At 39.8% G+C, this 24,114-nt stretch overlaps 1 protein-coding gene across 1 annotated transcript in view; it reads right to left on the reverse strand.

Annotated features, from left to right (window-relative positions):
• The window catches only part of csmd2 (CUB and Sushi multiple domains 2), a 276,414-nt gene that overhangs the window by 207,678 nt on the left and 44,622 nt on the right, over positions 1–24,114 (reverse strand). Inside the window, exon 3 of the mRNA XM_086281126.1 lies at positions 20,565–20,677. Coding sequence (XP_086137252.1) covers positions 20,565–20,677 — 113 coding nt within the window. The remainder of the gene's footprint in view (positions 1–20,564; positions 20,678–24,114) is intronic.

Below are 24,114 nucleotides of genomic sequence, written 5' to 3' on the forward strand. Positions count from 1 at the left end.
GCTGTAAATATGACTTTTAGTACTATAAAGTTGGAAATTTAAACATGAGAGTCTATATTGACTGACCTTTTGGAACCAACCTCATGTGGTACCTAAAGTAAATGCGGTCTTTATCACTTTCTCGTTGCCCCTTGCCTTCATACTATCACCCATACATTTCTCACAGAAGCCCAACCAATTTATTGGCAGGTCACTATAATCACACAAAAGCCTGGACTGGAGCAAAAATTGGCCCCAGTATTTTTGGTCCAGGCGGCTCACTATGAATGGCCAGTAAAAAAAAAAAAGTTTGACATCTTAGTTGTTTAGTTGTACTGTAGTGCAGCATGTTACAGTTAAAAGCTACACTTTAGCTATTAGCAGTGGCTCATGGTCAAAGCAGCCATTTATTTTACATGAATCTCTCCCTTCCTAATTATACCCTCCGTCTATTTTCTTGCCACGTTAATTACACCTTCCTCTGTCTCTTCCTAATTCTCTTGTTGGGACTGCTGTCCCTCCTCTTGCACTTCTCCAAGGCCAGTGCTAGCAACAGCAATTCTTTGCGACTGCGAGGGCTTCTTACTAGTTCTTGCTGGTTCCACAGTTGACAGTTGCTAGCATGTCGGTATTTCGAAACACTTTGCTGCATTTATTTCTAGCGTCTCTTTCTTTTTCTCAACTTCTTTCACACTAAATTCTGTTCTACAAGGTGCATGGGCACACAGGGAAGGTAGGGGAGGGGCTGGCTGAATTAAGAGAGATTTAATTGGTCAATCCAGTGACAGCAATGAAAATAAACCAATGGGCTGCTATCAGTGCTTGCAGGGCTGGTGCACAGCTGCCCTACACGAAGTGACCTTTTGCCTGTAGAAATAAATTGACCAAAAAACACCATCCAACCATGTTATGAGTCTTGACGTTGCATAATACGTCCACCACCCACCAGATGGCACTCCAAGGTGGCAGCAAACATGTTTGCAACACCACAAAACAAGAAGTATTTGATCTGAGCAGAATAAGACAGAGGTTATACAAGTAAACAAATAACACAAATGTTAGGGAAATATGTTTATATCAGCCTACTGATATATACAATACTGGATTTTGAAATTAACAAATCACCAAGTATCAGTCTTAAAATTATTTTCTTTCCAGGCTCCTTAGACCAGTCTTAAAATTCCTTTATCGTTCAGGCTCTCTTTCACACAGACGTCCCTGACATATTGCAAACAAGTGACTGATGTCTGTCAATTATGTTAGTTCTTTGGTTCATACTACTTGTCATTCAACTTGGAGACAGATTTGAAGACATCAAAACCTTGTTCAGCTTTAAGATAAATATATCATGTCCACTCCTTCGGTATTTCCCTTCTTTTACAGGCATTATGTTGTTTCCACCTTTTACCAGCCTGTGGTAACAAGAGTGAAAAATGCATTAGTCATCTAAAATCATACTCTAACAAAATGTATAAACATTTGCACCTCTACATTTAACTCATACAAAATATGTCAATTTTACATCCCTCCCACTCTAAAAAGGCTAAAAACACTCGGACTGCCTTTTGTAACAAAACACCTCCACTTGCTCCTAGTCTTTGCCTCATTACATCACTGAATAGCAACTGTGAATTAAGGCCTCAAACAGAGAACGCTGCAATGCCAAATGATGGGTAAGAGACAATCACAAAACAAACAGGTGTGGCTTCACTTTATGCTTCAGTGATGGCGCATTTGCACTGTGAGCTCAGGCAAGAGCTTGTCAGGCGCACACAGAGGCAGACAGTGTGGCACACTCAAAGAGGAACACAAATCAACACAAGGATAAACACGAATCAGTTAAAGGCCTGGTTTCTATGTGACTATGTGAAGATATTTGTCTGCCTCCGAGTAGTCTAGAGAAGAAGGTTTATTTCTTCACAACACCTCGCTTTTGTCTCCCCACCACCCACCCCCAAATAAATCATCATGAAATGGCCCGGACTGTTTCGCCGCCGTCGGTGTCAAAACAATGGAATGCAACTGAGTATGGCAAACATTGATTCTCTATAAGTGAAGAAGAACTAGAACAAACACAGCTGACCCAGGTGATTGTGTATTGGGGCGAGGATATTATGCCGCACTTGTTTCTGCATGCCTCTGTGCATCTAAATGTTTGTCCATATTGTTTCCTAGTTTACGTGTTTGTGTGTGCTATTCATAAAGATTCAGCACTGGGATTTATCACAGTATAGACAGCATTTTTAACAATCCAATACAAAACAATCAGCAATCTTATAGCTAATCAGTAACCATGCCTTCCAATACTCAGTATGTGTATATTAACAGTCAGTGCTTTCCAATTAAATTCACATATTGGTAAATATATAAGAAAAAAAATTCAATCAAAAAATCTATACCGAGACTCTGTCAACAAAGCGTTGACTACACTAACAACTTCTCAGAGCGAATATGCTTGATCTTAAATATGACCTTTTGACATTTAGGTGAAATACTCAACTGTCGATAAAGTCTGAAATGGATGACCAGAGAGAATTGGCGATGGATGATCAATAAATCTGGCCTGATGAATGGCTGCGCATTAGGGCCGCCTAGTAAACGGAGAAATGATTAAACACAGCAGCCAAGAAGGAACCGCTTGGTTGATATCAATTAAAGCAATGAGAGAGAATGCACCAGCTCCTGCTCATAGCCATCGCTGGGTATTTCATCACAGATGTTAACATGCGTGCAAGGCAATCTTAATGATATATTAGATACCACAGCCACTTAATGATAAATGCGGGTTCATTCAAGTGGCCTTTACTGGAGTCTTCGGCAAATACGCTTTACGCTGTTAAAAGTTTAATTCCAATCAAACTAGCTGGTAAAATGCAATTGAGGGGAAAGACTGCATCAAATACCTGACAAACGTGAGAGGTTGATTATATATAATCTTTCTGAATTTCCATTCAACTCCGACACCTCAACACTTTCTGGATCAATAAACTGTCACACTAATTTACCTGTGACAGAAGAGCGTTAACAAGCCAGTAAACACCACACCATCCAAAACAATAGATAAAAAGTCTGCTGAGGTAGTGCCTAGAGTTTCTTGAGCATCTTGATAGTCGCAGCGTATCCGCCAGCCTTCCTCCCCTCCCACCTGCTGAGCGTCTTTGTCACATAGTGCTAACACATAATCCCTGCTAGCCGATCAATACAGACAACTCTTTTTTTTAATTTAACCTTTGCTCCTTTTGTCTTTGGTGAGTGAACCTGGCATGAAATCATGGCAATCCTACCTTTGTATCCTTACATTTCAAGTGCTTCTTTCCTGCAAGTCTGTCCTTTCAACTACCTAATCATAAATGGGCATTCAATGCATTCCAAGTCCTAGGATTTTGGGGCCATATTGCTTACACCTAGCACATGCTCCTACATCAACAGTTGGCAGTGAAAAAGACATATGCCAATTAGCTATAAAAGAAAAGAGCGCATAAGTCACAGAGCTTTCCACCAGCCACTGCAAAGCCTTCTTCTTTGTGCTGCATGCATCCAAGTACAAAAGGAAATTCATCACCTTAGTCTCAAATGCAGATACATACTTGAGCACACTGTACACACACGCACTCGCGCGCATATTCAGAAGCACGTCTCCACCTCATCCCATCTCAGAAACAATGACACCCTAATCTGAGGACAATACGGGCGCTAATCCACACAAAACAGGGATTGTATGCAGAGACAAACATGGGAGCGGGGGAGAAAAAGAGCTAGCATGCTAACAAGCAAAAGAGGCTAATCCTGATAAGAGATAGAGGCTCGGAGAGACGGATAAGCATTACTGTTAGGGCAAAACCGATGGGGAGGGGTATGAAAAGGGGAGAGGGAGAGAGAAGAGTAAAAGCCCAGACATTATAAGATGACAACAAAGTTTTAATGAGTTAGTAATTCACAGTGCAATGTTGATGAAAGCAGATAAAATCGAGAAAATATGACAGCTGCCATTCCAGCTAACAAAATCAATGGAGACCATGTAAACATGAGTCTGTGTGTTGTTAACACGCAGTCAGTCACTTATATTACACGCCAGTACAAGACCACAGTTTCTTGGTGTTTTTTTTCCTGTATTTTTTTTATGTAATGCCACTAGAAAAACAAGTAGGTTACCAAAGTAACATATTTCTCTATGATGGAAACAAAAATCAAACAGATTTAATCGCGAAGAAGGCGATAACGCCAAAAAGATTAGATTGTCTTGGTCGTAGTCAAACTTTAAAAAAATGAATGCAAAGTATTTGATATTAGCTCTACCACAAAGCTTTGCAAGCTCAAACACTATTAATGAACTCCAAGTGTGCGTTGTACATAGCACTGGAGTTCTTTCTTAACACCCCTCGCTGAACAGGGGGCATCGTTTCTAAAGGGGAACTATGACCCCTACTTACTGCAAGCTGGTTGATGGGGGTTATCTCAGGCTGGAATTAATTACATCAAAGTCTACAATCCAGAGGGCCGAGCAGATGACATTTACAAGAGGCCAACTGAGGCGCTTAATTACACACTTTCATAAAGTAGTAGAATTAGTGTGCCAGACTGGTGCTGCACATAAACATTGGAATAACAACGATAGCAACCTTTTGGAGAAGTCGCACACAATGGGGGTTTTAGGGATGAAGTGTTTTGGGTGACATTTTATGCGGTCAAGCTCAAAGTGCTATGTCAGAGGAGAAGTGAAAGCAGTTCAGGTCCCTGGTACTTTTTTGGGGGAGATGAGCTCACTGACTAAAAAATGCATGGCTGTGGAGATGGTTGTGCGCTGTGCGTGAGTAACAGTGCAACAAATGTGCAGGGTTGCGTTCTTTCTCTTCCTCTGACCTGCTTTTTGCAATGATACATTTCCATCAGGGTGCAGCAACAATATTCCCTCATAGCTTCATCCATTACCTCAGCGCGCTGTGTCATCCTTGTCTTTTTAGAGCTCGCACTTCTTTCACTGTATTACGTCTTCCCAGTTTGTTGCTCTATATTCCTCTTCTCCTTCTCCATATGCTACAAAGAGACCATCTTCTAAGTCTCTTGTATCTCCATGCTTCACCCTTGTCTTTCTCACCGCTTCCCTCCTGAGTTGTTAAGATTCAGTCAGGGTACCGCCTATTGGTGCGTACCCTGTCAGTGTGGAAACAGCAGGGAGCACAGAGGAGTCCTTTCAGAGAAGAAAAAAATAAATACAAGCATGTGAAAAACACCTCCACGTTCACCCTGCACACCACAAGCTCTGTATGTATGAGAAGTATAGGAATGCAGACAGCTGCATGCCATCACGCACACAAGCAGATAAACAATACTGGCAACACATCCAACCCCCTGGCCCAGTGTTCGCCTCACTTTGTCTTTCACTCTCTGCCATTGTTATGGTGCTCACACCTCACTTGCCCTCCTGCTGGGACAGACTTCCTTTCACCAACACACAGCTCAGTTCTATAGAAAGTCATATGCATTCCTCACAGGTAAAACAAAACAAAACACAGCAGTTAGTTTAGGAAGGCCAATAAGAAGTATGAGAAGCGATTGCAAAAACCGTGAAACATTCAGATAATGCACATTATATTCAGTATTATACACAGCATTGCATAACTGGAGAAAGAATCATATCACACAATGTTTTATCCTTAGATCTTACACATAAGTACAAGCCACTGGAAACCACCAAAGATCTTCTGCCTTGCACAATTTAACATAAAAATGAGAACATACATAACAAAGCGGAATGAAACCCGTTTATAACTCATTTATATTGTATGGAATAGGGAAAACCTGTATGTTTATGCCCACATTTACTTAAACTGTGATTAAATATGTATTGCACACAGTGACACACTCCCAGCTTCAAATCAAATTCAAATTCAAATTCAAATTTTATTTGTCACGTACACAGTCATACACAGTACGATATGTAGTGAAATGCTTGGACAACTGCTCGTGACCTAAAGAAAACAAAAAAGGAAAAGGCTATGAATAAGATAGGAAATAAATATGAAAAATTAAAAAGGGTAAATTTAACTAGGAAGGAATAAAATATAAATTAAGGTTAAAAATGAAATAACTGTACAACACAAATTAGAATGAAGGGTTTCCAGCCTTGGAGGGGAGGAAAGTAGTACAAGTATTGACTAAAAACTGAGAGCCTTAACAGTGTTTTTTTTTCATGAGACATTAATAGCAAACATTTATTTATTTATCCACCCCTCCATCTATTTTTTATTGCTCATCCAGGGCTGGGTCAGGGGGCGGGGCTATATATATATATATATATATATATATATATATATATATATATATATATATATATATATATATATATATATATATATATATATATATATATATATATATATATATATACATACATATATTGTGTTGCCTGCAAAGGCAGTAACAAAAAAAACTTCATAGGTGAACATATGGACACACTCTGAAACACTGCAAACAAACTCACTCAAAGCGATAGGTTCACAGGGAAGACGACCTTTCTGTGCGTGCTCTGGTGCACAGTGAGTGCTACGTTTATGCGAGTCTATAGTGTGTGAGTGCGTATGCCTGTGAAGCTCGTGTGTGCACATGTCTGTGTATACCCATGGTGTGGGGTGTTGTTTTCCACCCTTTATCTGGAGAGCAAAACAACAACTTGTCCTGACCGCAGACTAGACCCTGTCTTGCCGCCCATTCACCCAGAAAACAAATAGAGGGCAAGAAAGAATGAGGGTAGAGACCAAAAAACAAATAAAAAAATGAGTGTGTCTTGCAATGCTGTGCAGAGCAGACATGCCTGGCAATGACTCGCGGGGCAATGGGAACTGTCAGGAGCTCTTTTCGCTCATGTCGGGTCTATAAAAAGAGGAACAGAATAAAGAAAATATGAAAAATAATTCCAGAAAGGCTCAGGTGTGGGATTCAGTATCAAATATTAACATAATGTGAAGCAGGGAGAGGCAGCTGGTATGATTTCAACAAATACAATTCTCCTCTGAACCCCACCAAACCAGTCATTTTGAGTTAGGAACAATATAACGCATCATTACACTTGAGCTAAGTCTAAGAAGCTTGTCTCCAACTTCACTCTCTCATCTGACAAGTACAAATAATTTAGATTGTTCAGAAGTCAGAAAACATTTAACTGCCCCTACAAGGAATTTCACATGAAGAGAAAAGGAGCCAGAAAGAATAGTTTCTCATAACTGTCAGAATTTTTTTAAGTTAATTTTTTCTTCTCACTTTTGTGGTACATACAAAAAGCTGATTTGAAAAACAAGTGCACCATGGGTACCATGGTTGCCAAAGTTCATCAGCATTTCTTGAGAATTGTGTGACTGAATTCAGTGGAGAATGAATGCAGAATGTGTGTTTGTGAATGCCAGTATCCATGAAAGATGTATGAATGAGTGTGTGTGTGTGTGAGCTCAAACAGTCTTCATTAGGCTGACGGAGAACTGCCGCACAACAATCAGCCATTAATTAAGTGTCAGAAGCATTTAACGGTCAGACACGCTGGCGGCCGATTCCCATGCCAGACACTAATAACAGCCACAATCTGCCAGAGCGGAAGCTCTGCCTACCCAGACGTGCCAGACAGCCCATATTTTCAAAGAAAATTAGTAAATAAACATAGTAAAATTACAGCCATAATAGCTAATATTAAATGGAAGCCTAGCTAAGTTCAGGCTCTCCAACTCCATTCTAATCTTAAGCACTTGTTCCTTGCCGTCCTACTCTCAGTATATCTGCTTGTCACTGTGACATTCTCCTTGGAGCACAAGAACACACGCAGTATATCCAAGATAGAGAAAGGAAGCAGCTGTTTTTAGGAGCAGCTCTTGATCTGTGTGGTAACTATATTTGACCCACTGTCTCTATGACAAAATTAGAAAGCCATTCTGCTGTTGTAAAAGCAGGTGTGTAATTTGCAAACACACCAAGACCACCAGGGAGTTTTTTTTGAGAAGGAAGAAGCCTTAATTGACCTAAATTTAGCTGGACCTCTCTGGAAAAACAAAAATAGATATACACCATGAAATTAGCTAGAGCAGTTACAAGAACAACTCAGTGTTACTTAAGTTTTAGTTAATACAAGTTTTACAGGAGCTGGTGATTTATACATGACCATAACTACACTTATCCGAGTCTCAGAAAATAAATAATACATCTGTCAAATTAAAATATGCTTGAAGAAAAACTATTAAGATACAGGAAATAATGTTGCTAAAATGTTTAATCCAGCAGGCGGTCCACAAAGTCAAGCTGCATTTGAGGCAAATCAGCTCATCTCAGATCACACATCAGCTTATAGCTCAGTTGATTACCTTTCAAACATCCAGCCTCATGTAACCCGCCTAAGGTTAATATGCATCTGCAAGCTGTTTTGCAACCCATCTCCACACTACTTCACCTTTTAACGTAGTATCCAAATTAATTATTTTATCTACTTATGTTTTTTTACTCTTACAGTCTAACTTTTCATATATGCTAATGGCATGCTGTCCTATGTTTTCCACATGTATACATGTTAAAGGGCCCAGAACAGAGCCATTATCAACCAGTACAAAAGAAGGAATGGCAATATCAATCTACTGCCCATTACCAAGGCAAAAATGGCAAAAACACCAAATTTCACGCTACTTGTGCCGTACAATACTATACAAAAGTCTGGATCCACCTCTCATTTCATTATATTCGGTTATTAAAATGGAGTAGCTTAATGTTGTTTGTGTGTAATTTACGTTGAGTAGGCTAACCACGTTATTACATTAATGCATGTAAGGTGAACTAGCAAACACCGTCGTAGTTACATGCTTGTCTTCTTGTTTGATGGCAGGTACTACCTTCACCCTGGCCAAAAAGGCTAAAATGACCAAAGAAAAAGTGGAAAACAGCTAAACATGAGAGGTTTTTGGACAAAGTTTGTTTTTTCCATTGTTTAAGCACTGCTTCCAGCCAAGAGTGATGCCATATATGCCCCATAGCTGCAGAAAAGGCTAACATTGTTATCTTTTTACAAAAAAACAGCTGAACATGAGAGGTTTTTGGACCAATTTTGTGTTCTCCATTCTTTAAGCACTGGTTCGAGCACCGTTTAAGCACCGGCACAGTTTCAAAAGTACTGGTTTGGGCACCGGTATCGGATAAAACCTCAACGATACCCATCCCTAGTTGTAAATATGTACAAGGCGAAAAAAAAAAATTCAATCCTGACAAGCTTGAAAGTCAATATTGATAATTTGAATGATCACCTTTATTCATCAACACAGTTTGAACTCCTTTAGGTAACCTTTCTTGAGATTTAATTAAGTAGTCTTCAGGAATATTTCTCCAGGCTTGTTAAAAGCCATTCAAAGCTCATCTTTGGATGTTGACTACCTTTTTTGGTGTTCTCTGTCAAGATTATTTCAATCATTTTAAAGTCTTGGTTCTGGGGAGGCCAATCCATGACTGATTTTCATTTTGTGTTTTACTGTCCAGGTATGCTTTTATTGTAATAGCAGAGTTTTGGAGATCTCTGTCATACTGAAAAATAATATTTTTCTGCATTCATAAGCTTGTCAATTTTGGCAAGAGCCCCAACATCACTAGCTGAAGACCCAAATCATGACAGAGCCTCCGCCGTGCTTTACACACTCCCTGTTGTACCTCTCTGCTGACCTCCTCTGTAAATACTGACAATGATTTGAAGCAAAATTTAGATTTGTTGTCACTGATTTTGTGGCAAGATATGCCAAGTTTTCAGCTAATTGGCCCTTCTTGTTGATGCCAAATTACTATTATATGCCTGTCAAACTGTGTCATCTTTTGCATTATTTCATGAATTCAATTAAAGAAATGGGAACAAATTATGTGTTTTTGCAGCAGGCTGCTAACAGAGTGCCTAAAGATGTCATTTATGAGTGATTCATAGGTCAGCGCTATGTGGCTCAATGATTGAAGAAAAACTTCAATAGACCATCAGAAAGCCTAAAGAACTGAAAACCATTTAAAAACATTACAAGATCCACCCCCCCCCCCCAAAAAAAAATAGGGGTGGTTTAAGACCTTTACATAGTATTGTACTTTTAAAGGGAAATATAAGTACTCCAGTACCCCTAACAAATGAGACATTAGCATTAATGGCAATAATAATAATAATAATGATAATAATAATATCCCCTGCTTGTCAATCCAAATGCCTGCAATAAGAACAGTCAGTATTATCAAAAGCTTAACATACTGCCTACTGGGGCCCGTTCTTCGTACCTCGCTAAGTAGGTTAGCTGGATTTGATTGTTGACGATTTCGCCTGATCTTGGATCGTTCGGTTCCCCGAAGCTCATCCGGGACTTGCTGTCATAGCAACAGAGCCGTAAGCGTAAACCTGCTCGGGAGCAGGTTCACTTTATGTAAACGGGATTAGATCGCGGCCACGCAGGTATGTCCGCTTCATTTATACGAAAGCAACAGCGATATTCCACCACTGTTTCACCATAAATAAATAACATCAATGTAACTAAAGACAATGCAGCACCTGATCCATTTATTGATTTCACACAGATACATACAGGTCATTTCCTAAAAAAGGGAAATGTACTATTAACATTCTATCACATGTATGTGATTATTACAGATGTAATTCATATTTCAGAGTAGCAATTGCAAATTACTTTGTGTAATCAAGATGGGAGACCACGGCTATAAAAGCGAAGGTGGATTTGGGAAGTCTGTCGCAGCCATGTCCTGTCCGTATACGCGAGCAACCCTTTGCGGAAGGTGCAAGATTGATAAGGAGAGTTTTCAGAATTCAGCGTATATTGCGGGACAGACAGGATCCTTTAGCTCAGCGCGACAGTGTGCTCATAGAGAGATATCGATTTTCCCGTGAGGATATTATTTACTTAACCAACTTGTTGACGAGGGGGTGCAGGACCACCACCTGTCTTTTTTTGCTCTGCCCTTTTCTTGGTTGCTGTTATAAACAAACAGATTATTTCAGGGTCTCTTTCCAAGAGACGAAAAGCAATATAAGTGATAAATATTACCATTCTGTAGAATATTCTTATATTTCACTTTTACCTGTTCCCATGTTCTAGTGGGTCCTGTTGTGGCTCTAATGTGAAAGGGGATATAATATAACATATTATAATATAATATAATGTAATATAATATTGGATAATATAGTGTGATATGATAAATCTACCCTACCGCCTACTGGTGTTGGCCAGAGGGGCCGATGGCGCGATATGGCAGCCTGGCTTCTGTCAGTCTGCCCCAGGGCAGCTGTGGCTACAACTGTAGCTGCCTCCACCAGTGTGTGAATGTGAGAGTGACTGAATAGTGGCATTGTAAAGCGCTTTGGGTGCCTTGGAAAGCGCTATATCAATCCACTCCATTATTATTGTTATTATTAAATTACTTACGAGTTTAATTTGTCAGCAACTTTCTGCCAGCCCTCTCTCCTTGCTTTTGCAGCCTTTGCAGTGTTCCCTTGCGTTCTGATTAAACTCTGAAACTCCTGAAATCCCTCACTCAAGAGTTCTTGCTCTGCTGCCGAAAAATACCGAGCCGAGCGCGCTCCGTCGACATTTTCGCCGACCAATCAGAGGGTTGCCGATCAATGTTTCCACTATCGATGCGTAGCCCCTTTTACGACACCCAGTGATGTCACATTCCTGCGTCCAGCTGTACTAATCGTCAACAGCAGGTGTGTTCGGGGAACCGGATTAGCGAGCTCACGTTTAGCGCGATGGTTTGGTCTTGGATGTGTCATTTGATCTTGGATGTAGTGAGCGACGTACGAAGAACGGGCCCCTGAATGCACTGAGAGGTTAACATCCATGGCTAGCATGAATAAGCAACAGACCTTTGTCTACAGCAGACGTTTTGACCAGTCATAGCAGGTGCAATTACTAGCATTAACATCTTTGTTCCATTTAGCAGTCCCGCTAAACCATGACAGTGAGCCAGCACGCACATTACCAGGGCCCTGAAACTAACACAGCTAAAGAGAAATGTCATGATTAATTTTACTAATTGCACCCATGCTTTTCCCGCTGTGATCTGTCAAAAGGTCTGCTGTAAAAAAGCTCTGTACATGTACAGTGATATTCTTTTCATTAGGCTACAGAGAGATTTAGGCTAAAACCTGAATATTTGAATCAGATAGGGAGGACCAATCTGATCAAAGAATAAATACCTGTTCTGAAATGCCTGTACACAGGGAAGGAGGTAAATTTTGTTTAGTTTTTACAATATGAAAACCCAAGGAACCAGGAGAAACAGTCAAACGAAGTTGAAAAACACAGTTTAATCATCATAATTAAGTCTAATCAGAAACACAGGATCTACTAAAGATATATTTGGTCATACCTGGACAAATGGAATAAAAATCAATGAAAAACAAGAACATAACAAAGTCCTTTGTGGATAAAAAGAAACAACTCCAAATTAAGATGTATGTATGTGACTAATACCATGGCAGAGGTTATTTAACCTGACTTGTTTTGTGTGGTCTATAAATAGTTGCAACTATTAACAGACATCACTGCTGTAATTATAATGTATATTAAAACAAGTTCATTTAGGGTCGAGTTCAGGTAAATGTGCTCTGTTTAAACGTACTGGAGAGCTCTTAAATAATTCAGCAATAGCAAATGGAACAAAAAATCATTATCCTCTTAATTTATTTTGTGATTCATTTTATGACAATGCTGATATAAAACCATCATTTACTACCCCTTTCATCTATGCTTTTCAGATTCGCTGCATAATTAAAGCTTTAATTGTCATGGCAGCACAGCCAACTGATATGTCATGCTTCTCCTCTGCTCTCATCCCAACCGGGTGAAGGAAATGGTCTTAAGGGGGAATAATAATAATGACAATAATTATTATATCATCAGCAGTATCAGTTTATGGGTTCAAAGCATTTTTGCATTCACTTTGAGTAAGAAGCCAAACTGCCCCCAGTAAACACTGCAAAGGTTTTAGTTTTGACAACGCCAGTCAACGTCACTGTGTATGTGAATGAGGTCTGTTGAGGTTATGAAGTATTTCCACATATTTTCTAGTAAAGGCGCCGAGTACCATGACTGCAGATAATTTCAGCTCACAGGAAACTGATCAAAGTCAGACAAGGCAGATGGTGATGAATAGCGCACATGCAGCAATCAATATGGTCCATCAGGTACTTCTCAGTACGTGCCCCTAGTTTCAAAGGCCAGTTTTTTTACACATATGCTTTTTAGCCACTTTAGACCTAATTTTAAACACTGCCTGAAGATATCTACTCAGATTTATGGTGGCTAGCAAAAATGATCAATAAATTGACACATTTCCTCCTAAACCCTGCTCTTCTTGAATCCCTCCGTTTAATGGCCGTCGTGTTTTGTCAATCTTGCCTAGAATAATTGTTTATCCCAGTCAGACAACACTGTATAACATATTTGTTGTTGATACACTCAAAATCCAAAAAGAAGATGTAACTGTTTCATGTTTATCACATTATGCAAATAAATAAGAATCTATTATAGTGGACTTGAGCCTTCCAGCTCGGAATGAGCTGATAGAAAGGCCCTACTACTACTACCACTGCTACTACTCCTGCTACTACTACTGCTATTACCACTGCTTCTACTACTGCTACTACCACTGCTACTACCACTGCTTCTACTACTGCTACTACTACTACTACTACTACTACTACTACTACTACTACTACTACCACTGCTACTACTCCTGCTACTACTACTGCTACTACCACTGCTTCTACTACTGCTACTACTACTACCACTGCTACTACTCCTGCTACTACCACTGCTTCTACTACTGCTACTACCACTGCTACTACCACTGCTTCTACTACTACTACTGCTACTACCACTGCTTCTACTACTACTACTGCTACTACCACTGCTACTACCACTGCTACTACTACTGCTTCTACTACTACCACTGCTACTACCACTGCTACTACTACTGCTTCTACTACTACCACTGCTACTACTACTACCACTTCTACTACTCCTGCTACTACTACTGCTACTACCACTGCTACTACCACTGCTACCACCACTGCTATTACCACTGCTACTACTACTACCACTGCTATTACCACTGCTACTACTACTACCACTGCTACTACCACTGCTATTACCACTGCTACTACTACTACCACTGCTACTACTCCTGCTAATACTACTACCACTGCTACTACCACTGCTACTACTCCTGCTAATACTACTACCACTGCTACTACCACTGCTACTACTCCTGCTAATACTACTACCACTGCTACTACCACTGCTACTACCACTGCTACTACTACTACCACTGCTACTACCACTGCTACTACTACTACCACTGCTACCACCACTGCTATTACCACTGCTACTACTACTACCACTGCTACTACCACTGCTACTACTCCTGCTACTACTACTACTGTAATTTGTAATTCTATAAAAAAAAAAGAGAGAAAAAGAGTAATGATAGAGAAACTGTTTACCATGCAAATACAGAGGCAGCAGCATGCTTGTTTTCACAGCAGAGGAAAATGTGTAGTGCATGTGTGTCCAAGCTCTCACACACAAACACACACACACTCACAGAGACAAAAGTGCATTCACAACCTGTCCAGTCCAGCAAGCGCTCAAGAAAGATAGGTGGGTAGCAAGACTGGAAATAACTACAGTCAGCAGTGGCTGGGGTAAGATATCAGAGCTTGTCAGAGATGTATTCAAAACCCATTTGCTTCATTACAAATGACATTCATCTGAATAACTTTTGAATCCAAATGCAATTTCCAGCGAATTTAAAAACCGTGCCTAATGCAGCTACTGGCAGTTTGAGACCATGCTGACATTTAAAGTGACCACTCCCTTTTCCAGTTTTACATGGAGCCAGACAAGAGTCAAATATTGCACACCCAGTTTTTGGGTTTGTGTGTGTGTGTGTTTTACATGAATACTGTACTTAATTGAGGTAATCTGTGTCTCTGTAACAGTTGCATGGTACTGTTTTCTATTTTTGGCATGTTTGTCAAAGCTAAGTAAAAAACCTCCCTAGCAAAAGTAATGCATGTAAAATAATAATAACGTTAACCTAACTGTGTGCTTCACCCCTGTAAGTTGTAGCTGTTCCAATATTCAACTAATGCTCACAATGTGGACTAAAACATAATTTTTTGCCAAAACAGAATGCTTAAAAAGAGCAAGGAAACACTGTGAGAAAGGTATAAACATTTGTAGAAAAAAGATGGCAGCTAAACTTTACTGAATTTTACTACATTTCTCTAAACAAAAGCAATTTTACCAAAGCAAGTGGCAACAGCATCCAAGAAAAGCATCTCTTTCAGCATGTTGTAAAACCTCCTCAAGCCCTCACAAACACACAAACAGGGTGATAATATACCCCTCGCTCCAATGTGTATTACTCCCTGTGGAGAGAAAATGGAACATTAGGATTTGCAGGATTTGATCCCAGTCTACACTCTCCTCTTTTGCCTCTGTCATCACACTTCCATTTGGCCAATATCGAGACTTAAGAGGACGAGCCTCATTTTTCAATTAGGCACTAAAACTCACTCGTTCTTCACTGCTCTCTCATCATGCTCATCTAGTCACCACTACCTTCTTCCCACTCAAAATAATAGAGAAGACAGAGGGAGAAAGGGTGGGGTGGGGGGTGGCGGGGCAGAGTGCCACATAGAGACAGTATTGTAGATCAGCTCTGATGAGTGCGGGAGAAAAGCCGCTTAGCTGGAGTGACTCCCTCCGCTGCTCTTTTACTCACTTTCAAAAGAAATGTGACTGCCTGTGATGACATTATAGCAAATCATTTCAACACATTTAATTTTTTGTTAAGTCTCCCTCGTTAAAACACAACAAACTGACGCACTTTTCGAATGTAAAACAGTATGGAATTAAGTAATAGTGGTGATATGGATAAAGGTGAGGCTGGTTAATAAAGTTTGCACTCATAAAATGTTATATACGTCTCTTTCCCCCCCTAATTTCAGACACCTGCAGTGACTTGCTGAGGAAGCAGACTAAAGAGTCAGACTGCCTGAGTCGTGCAGCAGGGCTGGCTGTGGGTTGCTTTTTTTCTTTCAGTGACCCAGTTGGGAGGCACATTGACTATGCAACAAGACACAGACTGAAGACAAACTTGGCAGCACATGACTGGATAATCATCACAGTACTTTCATATTAAAAAGATGGGGAGGGCGAGCGAGTGATAACATTAGGGAACATGCTACAGAATATGGAAAGCATCAAGGATGAGATTCAAGGTGCAGCAGAAGCAGGAGGAAAACAGGCAATGGTGGTTTGCAAGGACTGCAGCAAGACGCTGAGCGATGGAAGTTCATATTTCAAGAAGTGTTTCTAATGTTCTTTGCCTCCGTCTCTATTGCTACAGATTAAAAAGGAATAAAGACTTTAGAAAGATATGGAGAACAGAAAGAGAGGAATAAGACGTTGGGGAGGGGAGAAAAAAAAGAGTCTGGTGGTTGCTATGGCGACCAGAGGGGAGAGATTCCAGAGTGGTCTCGGCCATTACGCAGTGTGTTGGGGAGCTGGACTGTGCAGCACTTAGGCTTATTGCAGTGTGGGCTGAAAAAGAAGAGATATATAATATAGACGAGAGGGGCTCACACCAAAATGGTGGCTGGTAAGCACAGTGCTAATAAAAAAAGGGGGTTGAGTACTGAGGTGCTGAGGAAAGCCAATCAGGCTGAGCAAAAAAAGGAAGAAAGAAACGAAAAAGGTTTATCTCATTCGAGAAAATGGGAAGAGATCTAGTGGGTGAAACCAAAACACACAGACACAGTGATGTCCACATAGCTATATATATATATATAGAGAGAGAGAGAGAGAGAGAGAGAGAGAGAGAGAGAGTCACTGATCCCCTCCTACAGCAATCAAATACAAACACTCTGCTAGTAACAAAGCCAAGCTACCATCTTCAGCTAAGCAGTGGAGTCATATATAATAACAAGCACAGCAGCTTATAAGGCAGCAGCTCCCTGTACTTGCCTTTAAGATTTGGCAAATGGAAGCACAGTTAATTTCAATTATCTTTTTTCTTGATTAAAAAAAATAATCTAAATGTTGTCATCATTCATTTCCATGATTGAAGATGTTTCTTCCAGAAGAAAGGGTTCTCTGGTTGTTTTTCCCCCTGCATATCCTCTACCGCAATATCATTCCTGTATGGCACAGCTGTACTGTAGTTATAAAAACAACAACAACTAAAAAAAACAGCTTATATGGGATATAGAATAGCTAGCAAAGCTATATAAATGAATACATGTTACTGCTTATTTTTATATTTGCATATGTAAATCCAAACCACACTGAATAGAATTCTAAAAAGATGTAAGTTTAAGGTGAAAATCATTTTTCATATTTAACAAGCTGGAATCACAGCAGAGGCGTGATGCAACCAAGGTGCATTCTGGGTAATGCAACCTACAAACAGCTGGCATTCTTTACTTGTGTAAGTTCATTATTCACAAATCTGCTTTCCCTGAGGAAAAGATTACACCTACGACTTGGACTAGAACTCTTATATGGAGGGAAAGTAAACAAAAAAACTGAGAGAAAATGATGGAGATACAAAAAGAAAGATGGATGCAGGTAACATGTCGTTTAACAGGGTGATTATGATATAAACTTGGTACATGAAATACAGTAGCTACACTTAAGATGAGCTTGGCATATAGTTATAAAATGTGCTTGCTATGAGAAAACAGAAGGAGATTGTGTAGAAATCCATTATGCATACAGTCTTGTGGCTGCCCATTGCATTTTACTGCAATAAAAGAGGGTTAGTGCAGAGAATAAAGACTGGTCATGTGCAGCGTTCCTTGTTGATATGTGTATTTGGCTCAAATGGAGTGCAACAAGCTGCTTAAACGCACAACAGTTTTGGAGACAAAGAATACAAACTGAGGAAAGGGTAATCTGATATGCTGAGTTCATGTGAGAAATTGCTGAAATTGAAAAGGCAAGAAAATGAATGTCACTTCATTCATAGGTATAATTTAAACTTCCACCTGGCAAATGGCAGATACAGGTGCGTTCCTGAGATGAGACGGTGTGATCGCTGATTATGTACAATCTTTGGTCAGTGCCTGCTCTTGTTCCCTGCTGTCTATTTCTGCACATTTCTAACTGTGAGCTAATCAAATCAAAGCAGGGAAATACCTCTATGCCAGCAGCTTCTGGTCAAACCGACTTTAAACGAAGGGGCACAAAGCAGTGTGTCAGCTTCCATGACTTCTTCCTGCTGTTTCTTGGCTTCCAGGGTAGTTCAATTGCCGAAAAGTCATTTGAAACTTCACATTTCTCTCACAGCTTCCAGGTATGAGGTTGCCAAACATTAAAAAGCAGTGGAAAAGATCTATTGTGAAATATAACTGGGAGAAATTAAATTAAAATGCAAAATCTCTTCATCTCTTCACTTAATGTTTTACACAAAATCTAATAAAAAAAACAGGTCTGTTTCGTGTTTAGTGTTTCATTTGGTCACCGTGGAATAAACGAGTGACCAAGCTGCTGTTAGGAGTTTGCTGATTCTTATCATTGTTAATTTTAATAAGTAACTAAATAAAATCGATCTAAGAATGGAGATTCATTACCTCTAGCCTTTGTACAGTACCAGGAGACACTCCATGTGTGCCAAATGGTAAAATGGTTTTACAGGGAAGAGCAGAACAGATTGACACAACTCCATGAAAGGAGGAAGAAAAAGGGTGGTGGCTTCACATCTAAGAAATTAGGGATAAGAGATGCTAAAATTCTGATGTGCATATACTGTGTAATACAGGCCAACTGTGGGTGGTCTCCTGTCCATTCAGTTACAATAAAGCGCTGCTATGCTTTATTTCCTGTATTTTTTACTCTCCAATTAACATTCACTCTAACCTGCAGGGCAGCACCACATGTCAGCTCAACAGGGCCCCTCTCTTTTTCCCTATAGAGGGTCAGTGCAATTGGTCTTGCCAATGTCATGTGAGCTGGGAGACAGGTAATTACGGCGTTGCACTCATTTCCCCTGGTGCTCCACAGGTTTGCTATCGGCTAGCCTCTGTTGTACCACAGCCACCCCAAGATGTGCATTCATTTTTTTCCCTTCAGATCCCCAAAACAGCAAGCACTGAGGCACCATTGAAGGTTTAAAGGGGGCAAATTTACCTCAACTTAGTAGAGTGATCACTGTAACTTTTCCCCCCCTATTATCAAATGTAGCATCGAGTCATGAACAAAAAACGGAGGATTTACAAGGTTGAAGGGAGTAATTTACACAGGTAACATTTATCAAGTTTAAGCTGTTTCCCCCCTAAAAAATGGTCATTTGGAATTGTTACGTTTTTGGTTATTCTTCAAGTAACAAATTCTTATTAGCCCGGTGATTCTTTTTCACAGAATCTAAAATTTGGTGTCCAGAACACGGTCAAAAAAAGGAAATGTATTGTACAGTGCGGGTTTTTGAACGCTTAGCTTTGAGATGTGCTAATGAAAGACTGTAGATCAATAGAATAACAATTTCTACAATCATTTTTGCACTCAGAACTACTGAAACAACAGGGGACCAAGCACTGGGACAAGTTTAATGCCAGTGTCAACACTTAACAAGTGGATTCACGCAGCTTTATTGACATGTGCTATCAGCAGTACAGTTTGTGCATAGGGGTAAACGATTGCTTACAGTACAAAGCAAAAGTAGTTGGTCTAGCAGTGAAACTGTTCAAACTACGAAACACAAAGCATCTGCAGTCTTGGCATTACTTTAGTTGCCAATGTAGTTTTGCAAACTTATTTGCAGCAAGAGAGAGTTAAATCATCCAAGGTCAGAAGCTAGACACGACTGGCAGTCTTGTACCCACTAGTGAGAAAGAAAGATGCAATGTCCCAATTGCCTCCCAGTGGAATTAACAAACAGACTCTTTTATTTGGCTTTACATAGTTACACAGTGTGGTCTTGGGCTTTCTGAGTCTACTGATGTTGCTCCAATGAGCCACATCCCTGCATTCACAATATCTCAAAAAGACTGACAAACCCATGTCAGGTAATTAGCCTAATTAGTCACTCACTTGTATTTTCTTCTCCCTAGGCTCACCGCTACTCCTACATGGAACTGAAGCGTGCTATCATTAATATCACCTCGCCATGGATCATAAAACACTGTATGTCACCATGATAAAAGTGCTAGCTCTAGCATGAGAATGGACAAATGATAACCCATACTAGTCGGATAGAATGGCTTTAAATTACACTACCAGATGACTGAATTAGTTGAGTACCCATTGGTTATTTTGTACTGCAATGACTCACCCATTTTCAGCCCTTTTGTTACAATAATCAAGAAACTTGTCTCAATAGCAGCAATATCAACAGTGTTTGAAAAATAGCATTATTTTCTAAATTTTCTGCATAAATCGCTCACAAAATACATTTTAAAAGTGACTTTTAGAACTGAAGATTTTTTTAGATTCAGTTTAAATGAAACATCGCATTGAAAGACATTAAAGTAAGCTATAATAGCGGGTATTCTATGAAGATGGAAGTTGAGTTACCTTCATATGCAGCTTTGAATCCCTGCCCGCTGACCGCATAGTCAGAAAGCAGCCACAATGTGAGCCTGGAGCCCGTACTCACAATTGGTGGAGGCAGCTGGAAGCCAGTTAACCTAAGAACAAGTGGACAGAAGGACATTAACGGTGAGACAAAAAAAAGAAAAAAAATTAAGATCCAATCAATAGCACAGTTGGTTGCAAGGTCAGGTATGAAGCCCACTTCCATCACACCAGCTTCTATTAAGCCAGCTGTTACCTCAGGCATTCAAGGATCACTTTTGTATAACGAGGCTCTGAATCATCAGCAAATTATTAAAATGCCAAGACCTCAACAAGACAGTTAACTAATTTCTTTCCATCAGCAAAGACACAGTAAGTGCAATCATGTATTCACAGTAAATTAGAAACCCAGCAGCCAGCAAACAGATAGCAAACATACTGTCAAACTGATTCAACAATCATTTCTAATAACCAAGCCAGTAGTTTGCAGATTATTACATATATTACATGGCCATGTGTCTGGTAAAGGCGCTGGTGACTCTTTAAAGCTTTTTCCACTTTCCCCACCAGCTTGGTGAAGCAAACCTGCTTCTAACTATCTATTTATTTTTTAATGTTTTCATTTTAATGTGAATATTTAATGAGTTTTACTTGTAAATATAAATATATCTTTAGCCCTCTTAACCTTGGAAACTGTCCTCCTCCTTCGCAGGACTCCCAATTTAATAAATAAGAAATAAACATATGCTCACTGCTGCGAGTATGAAAACACAGAATATGATAAAATGCCAAATAACACGACAATCAATAAATGATTTGTTAATTATTGTGATCCAGATTTATACACACTAGAACTCTGAAACCTCTTTTGCAGATTGGTGGTTGCCTCGGATTTGTCCGTGTCACACGCCGTGAATAATGCGCATAATACCAAACAATATTCTCTCTCCAAGAATAGATGAGATCGCATAATGCATACCACAACACATATTACTTATGCATTCATGATATTTGATGTTGTGGCCAAGTGGCCCAGGTGCACATGACGCACACACACCCCCGGACCATGACAGGCCACACCGAAGGCAGTGGCAAAACATTGGCAAGGCACATGAATGCACATTTAGGAAGAGTTCTTACATAGTCAACCAGAAAAAAAGGGTATTGGAATAACATTGTCACCTCTGTTGGTGGATCTGTTTATGTAACATGTGGTACAACGCACAAGCATATTTAAGATTATTTCAATATGCCTACATTTAGCCTGGAACGGAGAGTTTTCTGTAATAACAACCAAATTCTATTTCCAAGTGGGCCAATTCTAACATAATTCAGGTGTTTTCCTATCTCTGAACTGATACAGAACAGTGCCTTTACAAACAAACTCTCAAAAACTAAACCAAACTTTCTCTAGCATTGATAAAGTGAAGTGCTAAAAAAGATGAGCTTTTGAGTGTTAAGGAACATCTCGCTTGTGCTGGGCTGGACCCCCTTTTGGCTTCAGAACTGCCTTATTTCTTCATGGCAGAGATTGAGCAAGATTCTGGAAAGATTTAGGTCCATACTGACATGATAGCATCACACTATTGCTGCATATTTGGTGACCACAGATCTATGACTCAAATCTCCCTTTCTGCCAAATTCCAAAGATGTACTGAGATCTGGTGACTGTGGAGGCCATTTGAATTACGTGAACTCATTGTCATGTTCAAGAGACCAGTTTGAGGTGATATGATATATGATCCTGACATGACACGTTATCCTGCTAGAAGCAGTCATCAAAGGTGGCTACACTGTTGTCATAAAGGAATGGACACAGTCAGCAACAACACAGGAAGGCTGTTGCATTTAAATCAATACCAATGCTCAGTTGGTACTAAGAGGTCTGTGAAGAAAATATCCCTAAATCCCTACAAGACAACAACAACACTAGCCTGAATTGGTGATATAAGACAGGAATGATCCAACAATAAAAGCCACTCAGTTAAAATCAAGAGAAAATCAGGAGTATGAACTGCTGACAGAAGACAGCATGGATCCATGTTTCAGTTGTTTTCTGATCCTACCATCTGAATGTCTCAGCAGAAACTGAGACTCATCAGACAAGGCAACATTTTGCCAGTCTTCTCTTGTCCAATTTTGACCAGCCTGTATGAACTGTCCCTGTTCTTTTTTGGCACCCAGTGTGGTTTTTTGCTGCTATAGCCCATTTCTTTCAAGGCTGGATTCGCTGTGCATCTGGAGATACTCTTCTGCATACCTTGGTTGCAACGAGTGCTTATTTGAGTTACTATTGTCTTATTATCAGCTCATATTAGTCTGGTCATTCTCTTCTGACATCTGGTATCAATGAGACATTTTCGCCCTGAGGAATACTGCCTACTGAGTATTTTCTCTTTTTTAGACGTTTCTCTGTAAACCATATGCAGGAAAATAGATCACCACTCTCTGAAATAGTCAGATTAGCCCATCTGGCACCAATAACCATTGAAAGTCGCTTAAATCATTCATTGCATGACACCAGGCAAGGCAGTCAACTGCTTGGAGCCCCATGCCATTTGGGGGACCCAAAGGGCTGACAAACTTTAAACTTCTGTTTAAACCTAATGACTAATAGATCCAGAATGTGCTAAGACAAAATATCTCCCACACCATTACACCACCACCACTAGTAGGAACCAAAAACTAACTTTGTATCTTAATTTTGTTACTGGCAGCCTATCAGAAAAAAGACATAATTTGATCTCCTTGACATGGGCCAAAAACTTATGGTAGGGCAGGCATAGACATTTGAGGAAACTGGACAAGTGAAGACAGAAGACAAAAAAAAACATCTACAGCAAATGAACAGGATATGCATATGAAATATGAAAAAACTCTGTTTTTCTTTTCATCTTTTGCTGGTTTGGGGGATCTTATTAAAACTGATGACATTATGAAAGCAGATAACTATAATCAGAATTAGATTTACAATGCAATATAATCTACAAAGACAAACACGCTGTGCAGTAAAAGCATACCTGGAGAGAAACACAACCCCGACCTGAACATTACTGAAGCAGTGTGGGATCATCTTGACACAGAATATAGCAAAAGCTCACTTCAGTTACTAGCTGTAGCCAATTAGCGAAATAACGAAAAAAAAAACCATAACCTTGTAGCCAGCAAACCCAAAACTCTGTTGGGAGCATGCACACATTGTATTTACTGCTTTCTGTATCATAAGATACAAGCTAGGTAGCCATTATATACAAATAATAAAATATAAACCTACTGACCTCAGTAATTTATTTAGTTATAATCCAGACTTCCCCAACTCCAAATCTATTTTTGTGGTTGTTGTTGTTGTTGTTGTCCCCTCCCTTCCCACCCCAAAATTTAAACTAAATAGTTTCACTGGCCGATATTTGCTTCCTGATGTACTTGCACAACGTGTGTATGGTTCAGTGCCCCCTGGTGGAAAGAAGGTAAAACTGTATTTTATACTTTCTTTTTTCTTTTTTGGTTTATCAAAAACTACTTCCAGGGGTATTTTGTTTGTTTGTTACCA

The sequence above is a fragment of the Aulonocara sp. 'chitande type north' Nkhata Bay genome, linkage group LG22 (assembly GCF_057382095.1).
Source record: "Aulonocara sp. 'chitande type north' Nkhata Bay isolate Kocher_YH1m ecotype deep benthic linkage group LG22, A_spYH_male_GT1.1, whole genome shotgun sequence".
NCBI classification, from domain to species: Eukaryota; Metazoa; Chordata; class Actinopteri; order Cichliformes; family Cichlidae; genus Aulonocara; species Aulonocara sp. 'chitande type north' Nkhata Bay.